Source organism: Zingiber officinale, chromosome 5B (genome assembly GCF_018446385.1).
Source record: "Zingiber officinale cultivar Zhangliang chromosome 5B, Zo_v1.1, whole genome shotgun sequence".
Lineage (NCBI taxonomy): Eukaryota > Viridiplantae > Streptophyta > Magnoliopsida > Zingiberales > Zingiberaceae > Zingiber > Zingiber officinale.
Genome location: NC_055995.1, coordinates 95748810 through 95767951, shown reverse-complemented (window position 1 = coordinate 95767951; position 19142 = coordinate 95748810). Strand labels below are relative to the sequence as shown.

Genomic DNA, 19142 nt, shown 5'->3' with positions numbered 1-19142 from the left:
CACGTTAAAAAAAAATAACTCTTCGCCTATTAAATTCCCTATTTATATTAAGTGGGTAATTTCAGCCCAACTCTAATATAAATTTAATTGCCTCCCTTTCCTTTCAGCACGGCCCTGCTGGGTTCAACTGGTTACTAACATTATCCGTAAACCGTAGGTCTCGGGTTCAATTTCCGCTTAGGCCGTTTTCATTTTCTATTTGTTTTTGCTACTTCCGTTATTCTAAAAATTCTGTAAAAATATCCTAAAATTTCAGAAAAATAATAGAATATTTCTAAAATAGTTTTGAAAATTTTCGAGCATTACAATCCCCCATACCTTATAAAAAGTTCGTCCTCGAACTTAGAATAATTCTGGGTACTTCTGTCTCATGCTGGCTTCTGTCTCTCATGTTGCCTCTTCTGCTGTGTGACTGTGCCAAATGACTTTGACTAATGGTACTTCCTTGTTCTGTAATTTCTTAACTGCTCGGTCCATTATCTGAATAGGCCGACTGTCATAGCTGAGGTCTTCGCGGATCTGTACCGACTGGGGCTCAATCACCTGGGTGACATCTGGGATATGCTTCTTCAGCATAGAGACATGAAATACATTGTGGACAGCTGACATTTCCTGGGGTAGCTCTAGCTCATATGCTACCTTGCCCACTCTTCTGCTGATAAGGTATGGTCCCACATATCGGGGACTTAGCTTGCCCTTCTTCCCAAAACGCATTACTCCCTTCATGGGAGCTACTCTAAGGAACACTGAATCCCCAACTGAAAACTCCAAAGGTCTGCGCCGTATATCAGCATAGCTTTTCTGGCGGCTCTGAGCTGTCTCTATCCTCTGGCGGATCTGCTGTATAGCTGCTGTGGTATCTGCCACTAGATCTGTCTGAAGTTCTAGCTCTTTCTGTTCACCACTCTCATACCAGCAGATTGGAGATCTACACCTCCGCCCATAGAGAGCCTCATAAGGTGTCATACCGATAGTGGCCTGATAGCTATTGTTGTATGCAAATTCTGCTAAACTCAGATATTTGCACCAACTTCCCTTAAAATCTAGGGCACATGCTCGGAGCATATCCTCGAGTACCTGATTTACTCGCTCCGTCTCTCCATCTGTCTGCGGATGGAAGATTGTGCTAAACTTTAACTTCGTGCCCAAAGCTGTCTGTACACACTCACAGAAGTGTGACGTGAACCTGCTGTCTCTGTCCGAAATAATGGTTCGTGGGACTCCATGTAATCTAACGATCTCCTTGAGATACAACTGAGCTAGCTGTTCCATGGAGTAGGATATCCTGATAGCTAAGAAGTGGGCTGATTTAGTCAATCTGTCGACTATTACCCAAATGGTATCAAAACCATTCGTGGTTCTGGGTAATCCCACTATAAAATCCATAGAAATGTCTTCTCACTTCCATTCTGGTATCTGTATGGCTCCTCCTGGTCTCTGATGTTCTGCCTTAACCCTCTGACAGGTTAGGCAGGTGTTGACATATCGAGCGATGTCTCTCTTCATCCCAGGCCACCAAAAACGTTTCTTCATGTCCTGGTACATTTTGGTGGAGCCAGGATGCATCGCATAGGGAGTCTTGTGAGCCTCGTCTAGGATTTTCCTCTGTAGTTCCTCCTGATCCGGAACACATAGCCTGTCACCAAAATACAACACCCCGCTATCTGATATTCTGAACTCTCCACCTTCTGATTCTGCTAAACCTTGCTTGATTCTCTGAATTTCAGGATCCTGCTCCTGAGCTGTCTGGATGTCACCGAGCAAGGTAGACTCTAATGTCATAGTAGAGAGCTGTCCGACTATGAGCTCGAGACCGAAATCTGAGATCTCCTTCTGTAGGGGCGGTGACATGGCTGCTAGAGATAATAGGGTAGCGCTGGACTTCCTGCTGATGGCGTCTGCTACCCTATTCGCTTTTCCTGGGTGGTAGAGGATATCTATGTCGTAGTCTTTGACCAGCTCTAGTCATCTGCGCTGTCGTATATTTAGATCCTTCTGAGTGAAGAAGTACTTCAGACTTTTATGATCTGTATAAACTCTGCACTGAGCTCCATACAAGTAATGTCTCCAAATTTTGAGAGCGAACACTACTGCTGCAAGCTCAAGGTCATGAGTAGGATAGTTCTTCTCATAATCCTTGAGTTGTCTGGAGGCGTAGGCGATCACCTTGCCATCTTGCATCAGCACTGCTCCTAGTCCCAACTTAGAGGCATCACTATATATGTCAAAGCTATCTGCGTTCTCTGGTAGAGTCAGAATAGGTGCACTGGTCAATCTCCTTTTCAGCTCGCTGAAACTGTTCTCATGGTCCTCTGTCCACTGAAATTTTCTGTTCTTTCTGGTAAGAGCTGTCAGTGGGGAGGTTATCCTGGAGAAGTCCTCTACGAATTTCCTGTAGTAACCTGCTAATCCCAGAAAGCTTCTGATCTCACTGGCGTTCTTGGGTCTTTTCCAGTTGCTCACAGCTTCTATCTTACTGGGGTCTACCATGATACCATCCTTTGAGATGATGTGACCCAGGAAGGACACCTGATCTAGCCAAAATTCACATTTGGTGAACTTGGCGTACAGCTGATTCTGCTGAAGGGTCTGCAATACTGTTTTCATGTGCTCTACGTGTTCTTCCTGAGTTCTGGAATAGATAAGGATGTCATCGATGAATACGATAACGAACCTATCTAAATATTCTCTGAATACCCTGTTCATAAGGTCCATGAAAGTAGCTGGAGCATTTGTCACGCCAAAGGGCATGACTACGAACTCGTAATGTCCGTAACTAGTCCTGAATGTTGTCTTGGGTATGTCCCCTTCTTTAACCTTCACTTGATGATAACCTGATCTGAGGTCTATTTTAGAGAACACTGCTGCTCCCTTTAGCTGATCAAACAGGTCATCTATTCTGGGAAGAGGATACCTGTTCTTGATTGTGACTTGGTTCAGTGCCCGGTAGTCTATACACAGGCGCATGCTCCCGTCTTTCTTCTTCACGAACAATACAGGTGCTCCCCATGGTGAGTGACTAGGACGGATGAAGCCCTTGTCAAGCAGCTCCTGTAGTTGCTCATGAAGTTCCTTCAGTTCTGCTGGAGCCATGCGGTAAGGTGCTTTGGAGATAGGATTTGTACCGGGAATGAGCTCTATCTCAAATTCGATCTCCCTGTCTGGTGCTAGGCCTGGTAACTCTTCAGGGAAGACTGCTGGGTAGTCACATACGACTCGGACCTCTGCTAGCTGTTGGTCCTTGTCCTGACTGGTGCTGACTACGTGTGCTAAGAACCCCGTACATCCTGAATCCATCAACCTCTGTGCCTTCATAGCTGAGAGAAACTTCTTGGCCTTTCTCCTGGGTTCTCCGACGAATTCGAACTGTGCTTCCGCTTCAGGTTGGAATATGACTTTCTGTTTATGGCACTCGATGGAGGCACCGTATTTGATCAAGAAGTCCATCCCGAAGATGACGTCGTAGTCGGTCATATTAATCACTATCAGATCGCAAAAGAGCTCTCTGTCTGCTATAGTGACTGGCACTGCTCTGAGCCAGTGCGTAGACGCCATGATTTCTCCTGAGGGTAACGTCGTAAGGAACTGGCTACTGAGTACCTCTGGAGGTACTGCTAACTTCTCAGCAAATGCCCTGGATATGTATGAATGGGTTGCCCCAGTATCGAATAAGACAGTTGTACTTTGCTGTAAAATCCTAATCTGACCTGTAACAACTGTCGAGGCATTTGCTGCGTCCTCTCTGGTGAGTGAGTAGATCCTCGCATTGGTCGTAGCTGGAGGGGCTTCTAATCTGCCCTGGCTGATATGTGGACCATCTAAAGCGGCCTGCATCTGATGTAACTGAGCTGGCTAGCCTCCATACTGAATCGGCTGTGGCTGAGGAAGACTGGTCTTGTTTGGACACTGCTTGGCCATATGCCCTTCCTGTCTGCATTCACAGCATCCTCGTGTGCCCTTACGATAAACTCCAGGATGGAATTTCCCACAAGTAGCACACTTTGGATAACTGGGTTGCTTGCTGGCTGGCCCTCCTTTTGGGTAACTCCCTAGTTTGCGCTTGTTGCTGGAGTTCCCTTTCCAGTTAGAGCCATGGGAGCTGTGGCCCTGCTGTTTCTGAGTGCCTGAGCCTCCTTGACCTTTAGCTTCTGAGAGGACTTGCTTCTGATGCTATTCTGGTAATGCTCAGTGATTAGAGCACTGCTCACTAATTCTTCTGTGGTTTGTGGCCTATGAACGCCACCAGCCACGTTCATTGCTATTTCCGGCCTCAGCATCTTGAGCATCAACCGGATTCGTTCCCTTTCTGTGCTGACTAATTCAGGGCATAGACGAGCCAACCTGTTGAATTTCTTCACGGCTTCCTCAACTGATAGATTGCCCTGACGAAACTCAGTGAACTCGTCGTAGTGACGGTTGGTGACCCGCATGTGAAAGAACTCCTCAAAGAATTCCTTCTCGAAGTCAGCCCATGTCATCTGGTTCACTGGGCGCTTCGCTCTGATTCTCTCCCACCACATACGTGCATCTCCTGTCAGACAGGAGGAGGCGCACTTCACCTTCTCATGTTCTGGCCAGTCCAGAAGCTCCATCGTACTTTCCAGTGTTTTGAACCATGCCTGAGCATCCCATGGTTCATTGCTGCCTGAGAAATTCTCTGGCTTGACTCTCTGCCACTGGATCAGATAGGCTTCTCTCTGCGTTCCTGCTGCTGGGGCTACTAGTGCCGTAGGCTGGACTGGTGGAACCTCTAAGACCACTGGTGTCGCTAAGTTAGGCTCCGGGGTGACAGTGGGAGTGTTCTGCTGACTAGCCTTTAAGGTGGCTATTTCCTGTTGCTGTTCAGCTAGCTGCTGCTGTAACTGAGCCACTAGTGCTGTAAGGTCTGGGGGAGGCACTGAACTGCCTGCCTCATGCTGGGGCTCAGTGGCTGGTGCCCTTCTAGCTGGGCGTCCTCGTGCCATTTCTAAAGACATGCAGGACATACATGACTAACACAAGCATAATAGAGAAACTATTGTTATCATGTTAACTACTATCATAAACAAGCACGCTTTAGTTATCTATAACAGAAAAGCAATGAACATACAAAGTGAGAGGTATTCTTACTTGGAAGCTGCAGGTACAATGCTGATGTGTGTGTAGGAAGTATGGAAACTACTCTGATACCACTCTGTAACGACCCGCCTTCTACTGACTAGGCTGTGAGGCCGATCGCTACATTATGCTATGCTAAATTACTATTGCGAAAATCTGGATGGATTAAAATTTTACTAAACTGATTACTGTAAAATCTGAACTTAATATTCTAGGTATACCTAGGAGTTGTACACATGCTAGGGAAGATAATCTATGCCTCTCGGATGTCCTGCTAGTTGTAATCAGGCATTTCAATCGATCCATGAATCGATTGGGCTGTCGGATCGATCCAGTGATCGATCCAGCTTAATACTGGCACGGAGAAAGCTCTGGATCGGTCGGTAGACCGATCCATAAGCTATATTGCTTCAGTATGCGGCGGATCGGTCTACCGACCGATCCAGAGTACACTGATCGGTCGGCTTGACCGATCCAGTGGCTCACCGATCGGTCGGTAGACCGATCCAGTGGCTCACTGATCGGTCGGCTGACCGATCGCATTCTGGATTGGTCAGCTGACCGATCCAGTGGCACAACCCAATTCTGATCGATCTGTAGATCGATCTGGGTTCCTGATTTCGAATCAGAACCCCTGATTTCAGCACTATTTCGTGCCCAACTCATACACATCAAGTCTATAACAGCTAGAAACATTTTTAACATATATTAGCTAACATTTCAAACATGATATCACGCATGGTTCACTAATTCATGGCATGCAAATGTACTATGTGTAGAATAATAAGGTTCTAACAGTTAACTAATTTTGCTAAAAGTTCTAATGCATAAATAAAGTTTGTTAGATCCCTAAGATCTTTTATTCCAAGTTCCTTCCACACACATCTTCATCGCATTGTCCTCCAGCCTCCGCTAGTCCATTTTCCCTTTACCTTTATCTGCAGTATAAGGAAAAAGTATCTGTAAGTTTAAAGCTTAGTAAGAAACCAGCTACCTCACAAAACATGCACACGATGCAATTTATGTTTTGAAAACATGCTATTTGAAATACGTACTGAACATAGATAAGCATGACATAGCAAAGTTACTAAGCACAAATACTGAAACATAGCATGCATATCAAAATCTAAGCATGGAGCTAACTCATGGTATCAGTCAGGAAGAACTAAACTGAAACTGAACTAAACTAAGCTGATACTGAATTAAATCCTGATCACATAGGTGACTGAGAGTTTTGAAAACTGTATACATAAGTAGATTAAAATAATAATCATGCTGCTGAGGGCCCTGGCAACTGTACGTGCCGTGCGCGCACCCCTAGCTAGACCCGGGATTGCAAGTTTCAAATCTAATAGGATTTACTAGGTTATCTGAACCTAGGGACGACTGTGGGAGTCCAACCCAATGGATATATGATCCTGTACAGTGTCACTGCTGAAAATAAAATACTGAATAGATGTACTGTTTTATTTAGCCGTTTCTAGGTTATCTGAACCTAGAGACGACTGTGGGAGCCCACCCATTGAACATCTAGTCCCATGAAAGCTGTAATAAAGCTAATTAACTGGATCAATACGTCTATACGGCATTTGACTGAGCTGAATAAATGCCCACTGAATCAAAAGCTATCCTAATCTTTTTATCGAGCATTTGGTGTGCTCTAACTCTCCTCTCTAGTAGGGAGACCACCTCTAGGCACCCGACAACGTCTAACACCTCAAACTGAAGAGGGCAAACGCGTCCGGCCCATCTAGAGGTGCTCGACTAATCCCTAAAGCTGCGAGGAGGGTTAAATACACCCTAGATGTCGACAAAAATCCGAGTATAACTAATCTAAAAGCATGCATTCAAACAGAAGCTACTTATACTGCAGGTGAGGGGTTTCTTACCTCCTATTCGTAATTTCTTACGATTCTAATCGCGAGATTTTCCCGGAGGAGATGATCCTTTCGACGATCTTCTCGCGTCTAAGCGTTCCCCTCGCGAAGGGGAACGTTCTCATGTCGGAGATGTTGCCGGAAGGTGTCCTTGAAGCCCTAGGAAAGGAACCCTAGGTTTCTTCTTGTGGTTGGTGCCGAGAGAAGGAGAGGGAAGGGGGCGGCGTGGCTAGGGTGAGGAGAAGGAAAAGTCACGTTAAAAAAAAATAACTCTTCACCTATTAAATTCCCTATTTATATTAAGTGGGTAATTTCAGCCCAACTCTAATATAAATTTAATTGCCTCCCTTTCCTTTCAACATGGCCCTGCTGGGTTCAACTGGTTACTAACATTATCCGTAAACCATAGGTCTTGGGTTCAATTCCCACTTAGGCCGTTTTCGTTTTCTATTTGTTTTTGCTACTTCCGTTACTCTAAAAATTCTGTAAAAATATCCTAAAATTCCAGAAAAATCATAGAATATTTCTAAAATAGTTTTGAGAATTTTCGGGCATTACAAATTATTATTATTGTAGTCGTCATATTTTTTGTTGACTTAGTAAGTTGGGTATTTATTGACTCTGCTAACGTCGTCCTCTTTTAAGCAAATGATTGAAGGAAAAAACCATTCAACTCGGTATTTAAGCAATGATGTGTGCAAGTAATTGAACATTTAAATTCTAAGGGTATTCACAATCCATTCTCATTATAATACTCATCACCTCATAAAAAATATAAGATCTACTACCACATATTTATTATAACAATATATTTCTTTCACCCATATTCTTTTTAATATTAACACTTATTATTTATGGGTTTCATAATCCACTCAATTTTCTTAAAATTAGATCATATTAAATAAATAATTTTTAAATATGTTTTAAAATATTAAAATTATTATTATTATTTTTAATAATAATTTTATTTTTAAAAATAATTTTACTATTTTTAAAAAATAATATTAAAATTTATAATTTTTTAATAAATAAATTTTTTTTAAAAAAATAAAAAATAAAAAAACACACACATATGGGGTGCGCCAGCCTGGCCCACCCCACATTTGCTTGAACCCGTTCAAGTGAAGAGGTGTTAGAACACCCCTTCGTAATGACATTAACACTAAGGAAATATTATAAGACACTATTAATACATCCATTGTGGATGCCCAAGAAGAATGGAGAAATAACTCTTGCATTATATTGCTCATGACCTGACTAAATGCACCAGGGAAGAACATATGATACATGTAAATTCACCAACATTTTGACTAGGGGTTACAATTACAGAAGTAATACTGCAATCCAGATCTTAGAATATCAGCAAAGTGATTCTTCGTTCTTCGCGAGAAGGAAGAACAATGCTTTTTCTGAAACCAGAGCAGAATACATACACTGACAAATCTTAGGTCGAATCATCACAAACAATGTTTTTGGATCACAAAGCAAAACAGATAAGTGTAGCGGCAAGAAAAGAATAAACACAATGTGATTACAGAAGCCTACCGGCAAAGCACGATGTTTCGTAGTAAGATGATTCATTCATCATCTCAATACGAGAGCGCCATGGTTAAATCAATCCACATCCATTCTTTCAACAACGAATCTAGTTATTTTCGGTGAAATTACTACCGGTGCCACTGCCGCGATCTCTTGCAGTTGGCTCACCCAATCCAGCAGCCAATGCCAGAACATCAGGTGTCATCTCCCAGCTTCCGCTCCGCCGTCCCCTGCTTGAATGCCTTGGATGGTAAATGGTTCGCCCTTCTGCTGACTCAGGTGGAAAACTCTCCTTGCTCAAATTTGGAGATGTGTCGTGGCCAAGTGCAACATCCTTCTCATCCAACATCTTTGGATTATTTGTAGCTCCTTCCAAGTCATCTAGATGTGCAAATGATCTAGCTTCCTCCCATGATATGGGCTTCCTACCCATTTCGATGTCGCCCATTCCTCTACCCATGTTTGGGCTTAGAAAACCTCGAGCTGCTGATTGTGACGAGAGTCCTTGTTGTCGTGCTGCCTTTACTCTGAATTTGTTCTTTGAGGGTGGTATGCTTGTGAAAAAGACCTCCGTAATATTCCCCACCACTCCTCTGTTATATGGATTAGCCCGCAAATCATAACGGTATCTGAAGTTCTCATAAGTAGTCTGCGAAGAATAGTCATTCACTAACAAGTGTAAGAGAGGATTTCTAATGTGTATTAAACTTTCCACTGAGAATGATGCAGTTTACCTGGTTGGTGCTCATGAGATAGAAATGGAAGCCCGATAAGCCTCCAACAAACCATACTGATATAAAAGTATAGATTATCAAAATTATCGATGCTGGAGTTTTGATCATGGCTCTCCAAATCGATATCTGATCAGCATCTCTTATTTTTATTATATAGACCCAGCAAAAACCAAAGACGTAGAGGCAGAGTAAGGTTGTCGTGAAGACAAACATATAGAAGAACCGATAGTTACGCTGCACCATAGACAACTTAAATGATTGGCAAAACCAACAATAGTAAAATATGAAGAAATTAGAAAAGATAATGCAACGCGTCGATCCTTGCTTCCAGTAAGTTGGCAAACACATGCTAGGAACTCAACTGTTCGAGAAGAACCTCTTGCCTAATTGTCAATTTATTTCTAGTTGCATAACAATTGGAAAGTATATATAGAGTCAAAAAACTATAAAGAAATGTAACATACATTCCCTATGCATTGCCCCACCCATGGGCAGTGATGATCAAACCGCTCCACGCAGTTGTTGCAGATCGAGCAATGTGAACAACGCGGAGGCCGATAAAGCATGCAGGTGTCACAGTATTTACTTTTCACAGTCATCCCATTCACAATGACATCCATAGTTCGAGGAATAGGTATTTGTGGGGTTTGTACGCCTCCCATTTCGTTGTTCCCACCATAACTTTCAGGTTCCGGTGGATGTGTATTTCGAGGGACTATACCTGGATCTCTACCGGAGGTAATTAGCAAAAGAGACAAATCCTGGAAACAAGAGTAACCCTTTCAATTAAGAAGCATTGAACAAAGCATTTTAACTTGAATAAAGTAACATGCAATAAAACATCAAGCATGAATAAAAAATGTAAATACAGTGATGCTAAAGATTTGGCTAACTAAAGATGAAAATCTAAACCAAAAATTAAAGTTTATGAAGAAAGAAAGCAATCCGATCAAAGCTTATGTATATGCTACGTTTTATTATCTTCAGGTTTTAAATTCAGTTGGATTACACGATACCAAATTTGAATCAGGACAACTGGATCAGGTAAAGAGCTACATGCAAGTGGAGATAGAAAAAAAAACATACACAAAGGGTCTGAGAAATTAAGAAGTGGCATAGAAGAAAGAAAAAGAGGAAGGGAAGAAATGTTCTGCATTGTATCACACCTCTGCTGCTGTATGTCATGCTGCCACTGCAATGCCCTCTTTTCCTGCCTTCTCTACTGTTGAATTTATTATAATTCTTCTTATTAGCATATTTTCTTTATTTTCTAATATTCATGCTTCTTTTGGCTATTGACTTTCTTCTTTTAATAATTCACTTCTGGTCTAAAAGTTGGTAGCATTGTTATAATGAACATTCCACTATGATTACTTAGCAAAGGAATGGCCAACTTTTCTATTACCTTGCAATTCTTATTTCTTATTTGTCTAGTGTTCCTAGTACCCAATATCATATCTGGATTTTATATGCTAAATTCAGGCAAAATAGCATCATGTTTGTCTATTAACCATAGAATTTCTGTATTCCTGATTGCCAGAACTGCCATATCAAAACTTAATCACAAAAATACTTTTCATTCATGGCTGAAAAGGTGATCCTAATTCAACTTGTTCCTGTGCAGAAAATAAAATGTAAAATGTAATAAACAATAAGGAGAAACAAAGAGTTAGATCCAATATTTTTCAGACATTCAACTCAGTATACTGAAGAAATTATAGAATTAATACAAATTCTGGTAGAACATTTACCCTTGACATCGATAAGAAAATTAAGTTATCTGCATCAAAATTATAACAGTTTCTGTTCTTCCTAGCAATTTCTCTGGAGTGCTAACACATAGATGAACTTTAAATCTGAGAATATTCTATCAAGTTCACCTTTTACTGAGACAGCTTTATGTAAGTAAATTTAAATGGTCAATCTTCACCGAATTCTAGATGTTGAACTAAAGTTACCATGAGAATACCAAGAGTTCCAAAGCTCCCCTTCTCTTGTTGCTTCTTCCTTAGCACGTTGTGCCTCATATGAGCCACATAAACCTTGTTTACAGGTGTGCACTCATGCACCACATGGACACCACATTGTACCCGATGTTTCATGCTCGTTTGCTTGATGTGTCGGGGTGCACATCACTCATGTGCTTTGCACATCATCCGGTCCTTTCATGTATAAAGCACATGGTATTGCCACTAAATCTACTTTTGCCATTGCATAATTTTATGCATGCATCTATATTTATCTATCTCATATTCTCATTCTCCCGCCATATTCTAGATGTGAAACTATAGTTCCCCAAGAGAATCCCAAGGGGGCTCTCTTTCTTCTTCCTTCTCTATGCTTTCAAAACCTTTTTGAGAACAATTTCCATTTTGAAAAACTCTAAGCAATACAACACATCTGCTGAAAAAAAACAATTTATATAATTCTTTATGCAAAATATTTGAAGTTAAAGAACCCAGCAAGATATACTTTTAATATGCCTAATCAAATAATACCAAAATGAAACAAAAAAAGACAGCCGGTGCACGAAGCTCCCGCCATGCGGGGTCCCGGGGAAGGATCCTTACAATAAACAAATTTAAGTAAGCATGTTTGACTAAAGATATATCTTTACTAATTAAGATTTATGTGCACCCTGACTGCATGAATACATGATCAAGCTCCTTGGCTTCCACGTGACAGGATGGTAGTATGTTTGATAGAACAAATGAGAATTTCAAAACAAATTGTAGCATCATTTGTTATATTCCACCGTATGCATTGGCATAGTCTCGTTCTTCCCACTCTACATAAACATAATATTCTTCATATTCTATAAAAATAAGCAACCACTTGAAAATCAAATAAAAGGAGTTATTGGCACTCACATACAATGTGAAAGCAACAGCCACTATCATTATTGTTATTCCCAAGTTATGAGAGAAATCATCCATCAGTTTTCTTGCAACAAAGGCACAAAACACGGAGACAGGTGCCACAATAAGGAAAATGGTGAGAAACAATGATCTTGCATCAGGTCCAAAAATAAACCTCCCTTCTAGAAGAAATATCTGCAACAAATATGAAGATGGAGAATCAATCAAAAGAAAATGAATGTAAAAGCATAGCTTTTACAACAGTATTAATTAGCAGATTAATCCCCATTCATGTATCCTCAAGACCTCAAGTTTAATTGATCTTAATTAAATGATGTTAGAGACTTGGTGGATCTAACAAGGACAAAGCATGTGTTACTCATCTATTTTGAAGTATCTTAGGAGCCTTGTTAACAACGAATTAGTTATTTCATTAAATTTTTCCAAATGATTTCCTTGAATTAATCATGACGTTGACAAGGTTATCAACTTATGATCATTTTCATTGTGTTTTGAATCTTAGGGGAAAAAATTTGCTATACAGTACAAAGGCGATTCATTCTCAATACAAAATAACGAGGCTTGTCTTCAACATGCTGCTAATCAAGATCAACATACAAATACTTCCTGGAGCAGCAACATGTTATTCACTCGTGATAAAGCAATAGTTTGTCCCCAGGGCGTAGCACAGCTGGGGGCGCATGATTTCGTGGCCGAGAGGTCCAGGGTTCGATCCTCGGGGTGTCATTGCCTGGAGTTAGCGTCCCGATCATGCGCTTTCAGCTGTGTACCTGCATTTACCTCCCTTCATATCCGTGGGACCGACTCTAGGGGGGGCGCTGATATGACAGTTCCACATTTGTGATAAAGCAATAGTGACCAATTTCAAAGTATCATGAGAACCACCAAACTACAGAGGAGGGCAATTTCAAAGGTCATAGTGTTTGATCCAATAATAGCTCTAGCCTTAGCATGATCCAAGTTGAATCTTACCTTCACCAAACTAGATTTCCACATTACAACACTACTGATGATCCCTTCCCTGCTATTAAAGCTGACAGAGTAATGCACTTATCCAAAAGCTCAATTACCTTAATCCTTGGCTTTTTCATCTACCCATCAATACTGATTTCAGTACATCGATACTCCAACACTGAAACTCCAAGTCAAGCACTTGACCATGTGCAAAGAATTCAGAAAGTAGCATGCCTAATACTAATATACAGACGTGTTAGATATTTGTACTTATTCCAAGTAACATAAACTATCAAGAAAAGGACCAATTATATACTTATAGAGATATGTAATATTTCATTTATGAAATATGCTTATTAAAATGCTTCCTTTGATGGTGAAGTAATTAAGATGATTTTTATAAATTATTCACTGAACCACTTAAAAAATGATTAAAGATTGAACATTATCATAAATTTGGGAATCATAATTTTCTTCAAAACATTAGATCAGATGAGCGTAAATAAGCTACAAAAAAAATCTAATGATATCACTATTAAAAATTCAGAATAATTTTGGAGAGAAAAAATATTACATAAACAAATGTATTCAATATCTTAAGAACTAAGAAGACTTTTTATGATAGAAGAAAAGTTTTGTAGAATCAATTATCAGAATAAAGGTTAAGTACAATGTTGCTCTAATTAATAGTTATAGAGAGATCAAGTTGATGAGTGATAATTATAGAGGGATTAAGTTATGAAAAATGTCACATAAGGAAGGATGGCTGAGAGATAAATAACAAGTGAAACAAAAATATCTAAAACTTAATTTGGTTGTATGATCAGAATATTTAAATGTTATTTATCTAATAAGAAAACTAGTGGAGACATTATGAAAAAAAAAAAGAGGATTAGGAATTATGATAAAGTTCATAGACAATTGTTTTGGTGGTTTTTATGAGATAAAATCTATTAAATCTATCGACGTGATAAAAGATGTGTCTTATAATAATTTGGTGGCAACCTTAGAGTTATTATAAATGTAATACATGATGTTGTACATAAATGTATATTTATATTAAGGATTAGCATCATGCCCTTAATAAATGTATATTTTATATTAGTATTGGAGAAGCTTATGAGTCATATTCAAGATAGTTGATAGTATTCTTCTAATTGATGATAATCAAGATAGAGTATATCTTAAAATGTGGAAAGAAACTTGAGAAATCAAAGGTTTAAAAGTAAGTAAAACTAAAAGCGAATATATGAAATAAAATTTCGAGAAAAAGAAAACAATGAGAAGATAATTAAATTGGATGGACAGGAAATCATAGAAGATGCTTAGATACTTGGATCACTTAATGATCAAGAATGAGTTGTTCTGAAGAAATCATTAAGAGGATAAAGATTGGAGATTATTGGAAAGGAGCTTTTAAAGATATGTTATTAATGTATGGCCTTTAGGCTAAAAAAAGTAAATTTTATAAAAAAGTGGTATCTATGAGTCAAGAATGTTGAGAATTAGAAAACAACACAGAAATTAAGGCAACATAAATGAAAAAGCTAACACCATGTGTGAGATTATGAGGGGAAAATTACTTGAGCGTAGTTATGTGCCCGTCCAAGAAATAAAATATTTATGGGCATATTGAAAGATGCCAATCATTTCTAAAATTGAACAAGCTGATCAATTAGGATTGATGATATGGGGCTAAAGAATGACGGAGACCAAGGACAACTTTACTAAACACAATTAAAAGTGACACAAAAGATTTGGATATTGCTAGAGATAGTAATAAATTTCAATTTCAAAATAGGATTCACATAATTGGTCCAACGAGTTGAAATTATACTGTGTTTTCTGTTTTTAACAGTTCCCCACACATGTAAACAGGCAAACAAGACTAGTCCAAGCCCAACATGTGAACTGAATTAGTTAAGCATATATTTCTTAAATACCAACACCATAATGATTAGAACATAGGAACCCAATTGTGGTTAAAGTTGATTGATCATTTATCCCAAAAGATCAAGCTATTAAGCAAGAAATCAATTTTATATAGTTATATTATTAACAATTTACACAAATCTTGCTCATCAAACTATGGTTGCAGTGCAAACAAAAAATTAGCACTAGAGAGAATGCCCCTCGTTAGTGATGAGCCAAGGGCAACATTCCCTACTACTTTACCCACTAAGGTTGAAGAGGATCATCATCATCGAGGAAACCCTCGCAATCGCAATGGTAGAGCATTAGACTCTAGTTCAAAGCTAAGGGCTAGCTTCATAAATAGCAAAACAAGGAGACTAAGCATCACATCTAAGTGAAGGGCACGACGATACTGACAAACACATTGTTATGACATCAAGTAAAGAATTAGAAGTTGAAATATTCCCCACTTTACCTCCTTCTCAGTTCCTCCTCCTCCTCCTCCTCCTCATAGGTATCGAACAACATCACCTCATATCAACACATAGTATGCTAGTTGGTATTAACGCCATCTCATTCTGGTCAAACACTGAAACACTGACATGTGGCGAGACAATAAACCTTCATAACGCCAATGGACAAGAATTAACTAGTTTTAACTAAATTTACCAGTAGAAAAAGAGGACAGCTAGAATGCACAAAATCGTAGCTTCACCTCGAAATAAAAATGAAAGAATAAAACTTGATGACTATTTGTAGAAGATTAATGCCCCAGGATGTAGATTGGACAGAGCACTAATCCAAAATGATTAGCCAACTTTTGGAAGTATATCCCAATCTACTCATAATTTTCATACACAACACTTGGCAATGTGGAACTAAAGAGTCACTTCTTGCCTAACATCAGCACTCTAGTTACTGAATCAGTACCTCTGCAAGTCAATGTACTAGGACACTTGGCTAGTGGAAATGACACCTTAGTGAACCTGCAACGATAGGCAGGCATCACTCTCCCCCCACCCCAAAACCATCTCAGCTCAACCTCAGCTAGTTGAGCGGGGCTTGGACTGAGCCCTCATCGATTAGTTGAACCCATCAACCAGCACAAATACAAGCCTCAATCCTAATTCCTAAATGATTAGACAATGAAAGAGAGAATGCATCAATCTCCAAGAAACGAAACAAATGTTGTCTTAAAGAGTCACTTCCTATCTACCATAACCATTAATCATCTCTTTTCTAAGGGCCTATATGCTGGGGCTCTTAGCCAATAGACACCACTTGCATGACCACAAGAAGAACAAGGATAGCCTCTTCCAATTCCAAATACTAGCTCATTGACGAAAAACAGAAAAGAAAACATGACCACCCAAACAAAAATTCCTCCCACTTTACATTGGATATCACAAGAATCTTATTTGGGAAAAAAAAACCTAATTTTGGAATTTAGCAAGACATGAAGTGATCAACTGCTCACCAACACGCGAGATTACCGACAGAAAGAGCGGGATTCACTTACGTTGTTGCCCTTCCAGACCTGGTAAACCCTTGGCGCGTCTGGATCGTCGACTTCGCCTGAGCCCTCCGTGTCGGAGCACCGAGCCGAGGTGCCCGCGTGCATTCTTGGTCGTCGACGCCCTCACCTCCCAGCGGCACAACTCAGATCTGTACGAGAAATGCCACGAGAGGCCGGAAGACGAAGAAAACAAGAGACTCTAGGTAGCGCACGGGCTTCGACGACTCCCTCGACGGCAGCCACAGCCCAGCTCGCGTCAGATCTCCCCGCCGATGTCACCTCCGACGGTGAATCCGAACCTTTTAGACCCCCGACAAGGGGAGTGCGACTGTGGGAATAGACAGCGACGTGTGTCCGGAAGGAAAGTTAGGTGTCCACACGTTGTCGTACTCGATGAACCAATGGGATAGGACTAGAGGGTCCCAGCGACCATATCGACTGCTGTTCGTAGGATTGGCGGTGAGTGAGTGGGTGAGAAGTAGCGATCCGTTCCTGAGTTGTTAGACGGCCAGTATCCGACTTTATTTATGTTGCGGGACCTGTTTACATGAAATGGAAGTGATTTCCGCAGAAGAACGTCGTCTGTTTACCTAGACGGAAGCTTCTGTTAATTTTAGCAATTTTTTAACTAGATCGCGAGGATTGAACTCCGGCGAGGACAGGTGAGATAGCTGAGATAGAGTGGGTCGAGGGTGGGTAAGCAACTTGGATTGAGTGATCGAGTGAATTCTCAATGGCAAATGTAGGTTTGTTTCAAGGAATATGAATGTCTTAGATGAAATACCGGCTTTAGGTAGATGAAATGGAATACTAACATTTAGAGAGCTTTTTAGATGATATATCAAGATTTAGAAGGGCTTAAGTTGTCTAAGTTAGTGTGTCAATCTTCTAAAGTGCATTATGATAGGATTCAGTCACTAAGAATATTAAGCAGGTCAGCTAAATCCTATAATTAAGGGGTGCATAAAAGATTGGTCACTTAATTGATCGAACTAATCGAATTTAAAAGTTTAGTTCAATTTATTTGGAAATTTATTATTTTATAAAAAAATCTTGGTTATTTCAATTTCATTAATTCAGCCTCGATTTTCAACCAACATTTATTTTTTTTAAAAAAAAAAAGGACCTTTAAAATCTTAATTCCTAACTCGACGGTCCAATAACAACCGATTGATGTGCAAAATTAGTCAATTCATATAAAAATGTGATTAATCCGGTAATCAATCAAATTAACCGATTTTTTATCATTTTATTTGTTTGATTTCTGTAACCAAGTTCTATCAGTTCCATTTGTCTAAAAAAAACTTCAATTTATTTAGTTCAATTTAATTAGTTTGGTCAATTCAATTATTAGTTGCTCACCCCTACCTACAACTATAGCTTATGCCACCCAACCTTAATCCCCAACTTATGTTGTAAATGTGCCGAACTATCGGATTGATGTTCAGTTTGATAAAAAATTATTTATGTTTAAATAATATTCATGAATAATATTCATGTCACCATGAATTATATTCATCAATAAAAACTCTTATCAACATGTTAAATAAATAAAAAAATATAAATGAATAAACAAGTTTACATTATTAATCTCAATAACCAATCAAACAACTTTAAAATGTAAAAGTTTCAAACAATCAATAAATTTGAATCGAGAGCTTGATAACATATAAATGAACCAAGTTCAAGCCAAGCATGTAGCCAAGTTAGTACTCGAGTGGCAGAATTACTTTATTAGGCAAGGGTCAATTCTTATTGGATTCATTTTCTTGAGGATTAAATGTCCTCCCATCTAGGAGATCACTCGATATATGATTTATCTCTTTTTATCTCGTTGTAGGCGACGACAAGAGTCTTTCGGGTGAGCAAAATTATTTTTTTTCTTCATTGAACCAAGCTCATAAGAAGGAAATCAAGCCAAGCTTGAATAATGATTTTAATGACTTGATTCATTTTAAGTTCGGTTTTGTTGGGACCGAAATGTATCAAGAGGGGGGTGAATAGCTCGTTGTGATCGTCGTGGCTCGCTTCTTGGGATGATGTGCAGCGGAAATACAAGAAACACAAACAACAACACTAACTCTAAGGATTTACTTGGTATCCACCTCAAGAAGAGGTGACTAGTTCAAGGATCTACACACTCACGCACCCTCCACTATAAAAACACTCCTTCTCGGTAACTACCGAAGGCGAATAAGCCTTACAACCTCACAATACAACAATGAGAAAGAAATAAACAAAATACAAATGAATCTTACAAGATTACAATGAAAACCCTAGCTTCTTCTTCTTGTTATTGCAACTCGCCTCTTGACTTGGATGAGCCTCCAAGAATCTTCAAGAACTGGCGGTGAGGAAGAAAAGATCGCTGTGGAGAGCTGCTGTAATCGCCCGTGGAGAAGAATCGAAGAAAATTCCGAAGACACGCTCACCAACGGCTTTATCTGCGCCAACGATCGAATCCCAATCGATTGGATTGCTCCCAATCGATTGGGAAGGCTTTGGATCGATCGACCGATCGATCCAGAGCGCCTCTGTGCTCTCTGGAATCGCCCTGAATCGATTACCCAATCGATTCAAGGCTTCTTGAGCAATTTCCAGCGCTCCCATCGATCGGTCAATCGATTGGAGG

The 19142-nt window shown here is 39.8% G+C and overlaps 1 protein-coding gene across 2 annotated transcripts; it reads right to left on the bottom strand.

Moving 5' to 3' along the window:
* Positions 1-8333: 8333 nt before the first annotated feature.
* On the bottom strand, positions 8334-16856 carry LOC121985072 (probable protein S-acyltransferase 7). Of its 2 annotated transcripts, XM_042538341.1 has the most exons (5): positions 16514-16855; positions 12118-12300; positions 9712-10008; positions 9248-9481; positions 8334-9162 (listed from the first exon to the last, which is right to left on the bottom strand). In XM_042538341.1, exons 1-5 carry the CDS (start codon positions 16613-16615, stop codon positions 8620-8622), a joined length of 1359 nt encoding a protein of 452 aa, XP_042394275.1. In that variant the 5' UTR covers positions 16616-16855; the 3' UTR covers positions 8334-8619. The 2 variants fall into 2 exon arrangements, with proteins under 2 accessions (XP_042394275.1, XP_042394276.1); XM_042538342.1 differs by lacking the exon at positions 12118-12300 and having other exon boundaries at positions 16514-16856.
* Positions 16857-19142: the final 2286 nt, after the last annotated feature.

Excerpts from the sequence above, each read along its gene's own strand:
- LOC121985072 (XM_042538341.1), bottom strand. The coding sequence starts at position 16,615 with ATGCACGCGGGCACCTCGGCTCGGTGCTCCGACACGGAGGGCTCAGGC. Across the intron at positions 12,301-16,513 it reads AGGTCTGGAAGGGCAACAAC|ATATTTCTTCTAGAAGGGAG; the intron begins GTAAGTGAATCC and ends TATTTGTTGCAG. Across the intron at positions 9,482-9,711 it reads TGGGGCAATGCATAGGGAAT|CGTAACTATCGGTTCTTCTA; the intron begins GTATGTTACATT and ends TCTATGGTGCAG.